This window comes from Mycetomoellerius zeteki, unplaced genomic scaffold (assembly GCF_001594055.1).
Source record: "Mycetomoellerius zeteki isolate Tzet28-1 unplaced genomic scaffold, Tzet1.0 scaffold715, whole genome shotgun sequence".
In the NCBI taxonomy this organism is placed as follows: domain Eukaryota; kingdom Metazoa; phylum Arthropoda; class Insecta; order Hymenoptera; family Formicidae; genus Mycetomoellerius; species Mycetomoellerius zeteki.
In genome coordinates this window covers 36,375-43,699 of record NW_017257737.1, presented here as the reverse complement: position 1 = coordinate 43,699, position 7,325 = coordinate 36,375, and the positions used below count along the sequence as shown (strand labels likewise).

The window sequence follows — 7,325 nt, the reverse complement described above, 5'->3', positions numbered from 1 at the left end:
CATTCCTACAATTCTGTAATTCCAGAAATAAATACAGATCTTATTCCGACATTATTCATTCTTACAGTTCTGTAACTTCAGAAGTAAATATCTCTTGAACGAAGCGTTTGCGAGCATACATCCAGAGGAAAATTTTTGTTTGTTTTGAAGTCCTGAATTCATATTTTAGATTTGGCGGTTTAATCTTTTGCAGACATGGTGTCTTTTGCAAACATGGTGTCTTTTGCAGACATGGTGTCTTTTGCAGACATGGTGTCTCTTGCAGACATGGTGTCTATGGCTGCGGTCCACTTGACGCTACAAACTCTTCGAAGCATTTGAGGGATCAATCAGAACAAAGAATTTTACGAATTGACTAATCAAAGAATGCCTCAAAGCGTTTGTAGCGTCAAGTGAACCGCAGCCTTTTGCAGACATGGTGTCTTTTGAAGACATGGTGTCTTTTGTAGACATGGTGTCTTTTGCAGACATGGTGTCTTTTGCAGACATGATGTCTTTTGAAGACATGGTGTCTTTTGCAGACATGATGTCTTTTGGAGACATGGTGTCTTTTGCAGACATGATGTCTTTTGGAGACATGGTGTCTTTTGCAGACATGGTGTCTTTTGCATCAGTACAATTTCATCACCGTCAATTCTATCGAGCATCTATCGTTCAAAACCTTGCACAGATAATACGTGGGTAATAAACATATTGTATCAATCGGTAATTGAGTCATATAAGTGCAGAGTTCATTCAATCTTTCATCGCAACTACTTCCTTTGAAATGGATTTTTCTCAACTGAAGAACATTGATGTCCGAATCCGTTACCAAACCTATTCGTATTCTAGAAAGTATATCGCGATATGTGTTGTCGCCTCTTTGTCGCATATTAATCAAGAGTTCGTCGTAATCGAACAATCTCCACAAATCAGATCCACCCATGATACCCAAATACTTCTGAATCTCTGATCGAGACATTTTAACGAACGGAGATTGTTCTTTTACAGGGAGAAGCTGCAACAAATCTCCAAATAGAAGAATATGTTTTCTGCCAAAGAAACCATCATCTGTATCTGTCGTATCAAAGATTTCACATAATCGTAGATTGATAAACATAAATGTCACATTCGAAATCATGGATATCTCATCGATTATAAATAATTCGACAGTCTTTAATTTGTCTCTCAAAGTTTTCAAAATCATGTCTGACAAGTGCGTATACTTTGCCGTAAATTCATGTGTGACGGGTAGCTGAAACATTCTATGAATCGTCAAGCCTTCGATATTGAATGCCGCGATACCCGTGGGAGCAAATATGGCAGTCGCTTTTTTCAAATGTATTCTGATCCAATGTTTAATCGTTTCAATAAGAAAACTTTTCCCTGTACCACCCTCGCCACTTACGTACAGTCGCAGAATCTGATTTTTATTTTGTAAAACTTGACATACTCTATCAAAGATTCTTTTCTGGTCTTCGTTCAACCGCGACATCATTTGCGATAAATCAATCGGGACGTCAATCTTACCAAAATCATTCAGATCTTTCATGGCGTCGTCAGCCTCTATCGGATTGCATTCCAGTCCATCGTAATCGGATTTGTCTCTGTTTGCTGTTTTCTAATCATTTTCGCGCTTCTCGATTAATTCAGCAACGTTCTCAAAAGCTTTCTGTATTCCTTCGAGCCTTTCGTGATATTTCGTTGCCTTCGTTAAAGCAGACTCTGAATTCTTAAAGGCATCTGTGTAAGTCTCGTATGCACCTTTGAGTTCACTCAAATCTCTCCATGGTTTAAACAGAAGAAGCAGCGAGTAAAAGTATTTTTTGGGTTCAGTTTTTAAATTAAATCGATAATGATTAATCAAATAACACTTTTTTCGTTTTTTTAGAAATAAATCCGATACAAGTTTATAACATTCGACTTCGTCATTTTTTGGCATCTGTCTCGTAATTTCCCAAAATCTGGCAAAATCATACAAATTCAATAATTCTAATTCCTTAGGTCTACTTGGATAGTAATCATCAATGAGCGACGGACAATAAATATTCATAGAATTTTCATCGAGAGCTTTAATTTCATTAAATGCTTTAACTTTTGTGTTTCTCATCTCATTAACGTCAATCCATTTCACAATGGTATCACTATCTGTACCATACAAGGGATTTCCTAGCAGTGTGTTCGCAGCTCCTAAAGCACCGCATTCTCTGTTATTCAATGAATGCATCGTAAAATTCCACAGTTTCGATGCCAAGGGTTTATTGGAATCCATCATTGCAAAGTCTATATTACATTTCTCCGACTTTGTCGTATATTTTGTTAAGTATGAGTTTAAAAACTCTGGTTTTTCTTCAATAAATTGTATGTCCATATTCCCCTCCCAGGCTAACTTGATAGCCGGATTATAATTATTAATAAACCTTTCCGACGTCTTGCGAGGAAGATCATACAATCTGCTCTTACTGCGTAAAGTTTTTCTACCCACTATTGAAGTGATGACGTCTTTTAAAACGAAATCGTCAGTAACTGGCCGAGGAAAATCGAACCGACACTTTTTGTAAATATTCGTTTCGATTTTTTTCGTACGCATGCAATACGAATTATGTTTATGATTCTGATCACTTATAACCGTTTCGTACAACGTTGGCGAAACGTTTTCATCTGGAATTTCGCACGTCACGTATTTTCGAATGAATGTAACAACTTCTTCATCGACGATTTTCCTAGTACTGGAGCATCCTTTATCCAAATCATACAATGCACGTGCTGGATACCTCTACTTTGATATTCCAGTCGCCAGAAATAGTGACTGACCTCTCCTATTGGATTATCGGACGAACAAATAAAATCAATCATGGCTTTAAATTTTATGCACATGAATCTAGACGTACTTACAGGATCGTATGCGATTAATTCGCTGATGCTCAACTTCTGTTTATCGGGATTCATGTCTCGTAAATATTCACCCAAATAGGACCATTTCCATTCACTAGGACTCAAAGTTAAAAACCACGTCGCTGGACCATAATGCAAAGTCATGCATTTGACATTATTGGACGGTTGTCGCCAAAATTAATCCGTATTTCTCAGTTTTGCAAAAATACTCATTAAATTCGATTCCAATTGTTCGTCTTTCGATTCGTTCAAGTATCTACCAGCAGTGTATCTCTCTCGTGAGTTAGCAACCATCATAGTATACCATCATACCAATAGACATTTTTCAATTGTCGGTAGTTAGCATCATTGAGAAGGAAGAACAGATACTGTAGATTCAACCTGAATCTACTGTGTTTCGACATCAATCGCGTTCTGATAAATAAATAATCCGGCAATGCAAAGTTTCTTTCTTCTCGTTGTCCATTGACACCCTCGGGATATAAATCAGGGTAACACATGACATCCAGATATTTATAACAATTATCCATTGGAACATCTTCAATTTTCAACATTTGATAAAATTTGAATGCAGATTCGTTATCGATTCTTTTCGCGTGCATTGAGTATATTGTATACTGGTCATTAATATCGGAATCTTTAGTGAATTGCGTGAGGAAAGCCTTACGTTTTAAAACAGTTTGCTCATTATTATCTTTGTTGTGCTCTACAGTACACCTCAAACATGCTTCAACCACCTCGTCTATTTCATCACTATCGCTTTCGTCACTGACGATCCGATATTCTGTTTCTTGTAACTTATCATTTATAAGACCGTCAGACGACGGTGGAAGACGAATTTCCGAGTAGTGGGGATTATTGTCTTTCAACCATTGTAAAGCCTTATACACTTTATTAATATCCACCAAATTTTCCCAAAACAACTTAGATCTTTTGGGTATACCTTGAACGAGGATATGCAACTCGTGATTCAAATTTATAGGTTCTTCCGGAGGACATACCTTATCCAATGTTTCTTGTAAAGGCAGAGGAAAATGAAATGTTCTGCCTTTTACCTTCCGGATCATTTGTCTGTGCGGCATATGCTTGTTCGAAACATCACCCATCGTTTGCACTATTTGGAAACTGCTCGCTCTCTTGATCAACATTTTTTCGTAATCATTGAAATCCGACAAAACTTCTGGTAATGGTTTTACGGCAAGAGTATTCAAAATGCAAGCAGAAGGCAACACGCCTCTGTGAAATTTGCTCAAACAAAGCTTACAAATGAATCTAGTATCGGTATTGTGTTCTATTACGTAGGCCATCAAGTCTTTCCAAAAAGGTCCATCCACTGTTCTCTTCAACTTCTCAAGCTTAGAAACGTCTCTACTCACACATAATTTTTCGCAAGAGATACAAGGGAGACGTGGTAGATCCAACAATCGCTTTTTCATAACTTTAAACGCTTCGTAATTTCGCGAGAAGATCTGTTCTTCGTCCAAACTAACATCTGTTAAATTTCTTGGATAACATCTTGTTTTGGTCTTTAAATCATTAGAAATTTCAAGCAATTTATCCATATTGACGAACCTCAAAGCTGAAAACAACTGACGAAACTTTTATAATTGCATATCAATTTGTAGACAATTCTTCGAATATTCCTCACAAAAGGAAAATAAGGCGATAAAGTGCTTAATGTTGCAATGTATGACTTGCAAAGATTAGGATTTGCATAGCATTCCGGAGGATGTCCTAATCTGGTAATTGCATGTGAAACGGAACAATTTCTGAGTCGCGCCATGAATTTAGCACTCATTATCTTCTTCAAAATTCCTCCTTCGAACTGTTCAAAAAATTCAACAAACTTTCCCATGGAAACATCACTTATGTGACATTTGTTCTCATCACAGTGCCACATTTTTATTTTTTTACCATTGTTATCTATTATCGGCAAAACATTAATCACTGCGTGAGGAGAGCATTGTCCCGTTATAAGTGGTTGCTCAAACTTCTTCCTTTGCTCGTAAGCAGTTTCATAAAAGTACGCTTCGGAAAACGAAGTATGTTTGGATGAGCCACAAAGAGCTTTAATTCGATCGCTTTTTGAATATTTCAAAGTCTTACATTCATTGAATCGCAATAGCGCAGCTTCAGCAGCATTCTTCAAAATAATACGAAAACACTTTTCTTGCTGCATTGACGTACGATTTTTTTCGCTATTACGCACCATTTGAACATCTGTTCATCTTCCAAACGAGCACATACTGGCGATTTATTAATTTTCCTCGACATCATTCGAATATAACTGTGAGCGTTTTGAAAAGTTGAAACACTTTTGCCAAGACCGAACAATATTGAATTTTTCCTTCAATCTCTTGATCGTCTTCCATCTTTGTACGATAGACTTCTCGCCGCGTTTTACGTTGCACTTTTTGTTGTACAATATTTTTAAGTCGGGATTTGTCGTTGGCGATCTCTTTCACGGACAACATTTTTCAAATAATATTTTCGTTTAATGTACCGTTTATTTTCTAAATTTGTTTGATACTCGCACTGCTTTCGTTTACGCATCCTCTCAGGATCTTCTTTGTATGTATCACGTACCCTCTGTCGTTTTGTTTCAGGATCTTTTTCGTACTGATCGCGCACCCTCTGACGTTTTATTTCAGGAGCTCTTTTGTACTGATCACGCGCCCTCTGACATTTACTTTCAGAATTCATAACATATTTTTCTCTGTGAGAAAAAGCATTTTTCTTCGCATCTCGATTCGTTTCGAACGCTGTTCTTCAGTTTCTTTGCTACGTGCAAGTCTTTTTCTCAGTACATCCGCTTCGCGTTTTTTCAACGTCTCTAACGGCAATAGCGTAAATGGAGCAATTGAATTATAGAGGTACGGAAAATGAGTTATTGTTTGTTTTGCAAACATTGCGGACAAATGAGGTCTTAGCAAAGATCGATCATACGTCACGATGCAAGGATTTATACCGAACAGAATCGATGTAGCAATCGCAACCACCATAGGACCACAATTATAACCGTCACCTTGCGACTGAACTTCAAGAAATACTATTGGATTGTTCTCAAAGTCATGAAAGAGAAATAATCTGTCCACAAAAACTTGAATTTCTCCATTCAAATTTTGTATATTTGCATTACGGCACCTTCATGAGAATCGTATATAATAACACTTTTTGTGTCGTAATGGCAAACAACCCAATGTCTGCCACTGAAATCACTGTGCAATATTTGCAAATGCTTCTTGTTCGAATTATCGAGTGAAACAATCCAATCGAGAAATATTGTCAACCATACAGGTCGAAGTACATAATCAGAATTTCTTTCGAGTAGCGCATGGAAATTATCTATCATCGTTTCCGTCAACCATTCTTCGGAAGTTAAAATGTTTTGTTCTGTATTACCATAACAGAACTTGTGACACTGAAGATCCATTTCCAGTTAGCGTTTGGGGCAACCTTCTAGTGATGGAAGTAAAAACAAAATTAATATTTGTAATTAAAGGCGCTATTGGCAGCCGATGCTTTAATTAGGCGCTATTGGCAGCCAATACTTTAATTCAGCGCTTATGACAGCTAATAAATTTTTTATAATTCTCCGGACCTGCAAAATAAAAAAGTTATTATATTAAAACAAAATATGACAGACAGTACGATTTTCTTCTCACGAGTAATTTATTGAAACGTCTTTGTTGCGAAACAAATAAATATCTTTTTTTTAACATGGTCGGAGCCACTACCGCGTCTCCTGATTAAGTAAAAATTTTTCAGGTCAAGTAAAAAGAAGCTGTACGATTAAAAGTTCACTGATTATTTGATGTAATATACAATGAAGATACAAGTGCGTAGATAAAAAATTTAAGAATTCGAGCAGAAGAGCGATATAGTTTTTAAAGGCAGACTTGAGAATCACAGAAGAAAAAAGCATTTCTACATAATTGCATGTATCACTTCGTTATACAGTTATTGAAAATACTTATTGATGAATCCTTATTTTATTCTAACCTAATCTTATTATTCTAATGTAATACTTTTCGTACTTCAACTGTTCTAATAATTACTCTGTAAAAGTTTCGATATTATTTTTAACAAGGAAAATTTCACAACTGTCCGGAACCGATTTGATTCTCTATGAAATATATTGTAAAACGCGAAAATCTAAGAGAGACACGTATTTTTTTATACGTGCACTAAGTGATGTTTACGGGGTGAAACACCCCTTTGAAAAAAAAAAACGGAATTTTTCTTTCGAGGCGAATATCATCGGAAGTATAAAAGATATATATATAGAAAAAAATTTTTTTTAAAGTTGTACGATTTCAAGAGTACTTTAAAGTTTAAAAAAAATTTTTTTGTTTAACAAGATACCCCCACCACCCGTAATTTTCTTTAATTTTTAATTTTTTTATTTATCAAATTAAAGATTATTTTTTTACAAATTCAATCATGTGTAA

At 36.0% G+C, this 7,325-nt stretch overlaps 1 protein-coding gene across 1 annotated transcript; it reads right to left on the bottom strand.

Moving 5' to 3' along the window:
- Nucleotides 1–371: 371 nt before the first annotated feature.
- Nucleotides 372–1,474, bottom strand: LOC108729245 (ATP-dependent DNA helicase pif1-like). The gene is given in 2 exon segments (XM_018458257.1): nt 372–649; nt 652–1,474. Coding segments are annotated over 2 exon segments (1,101 nt in total).
- Nucleotides 1,475–7,325: the final 5,851 nt, after the last annotated feature.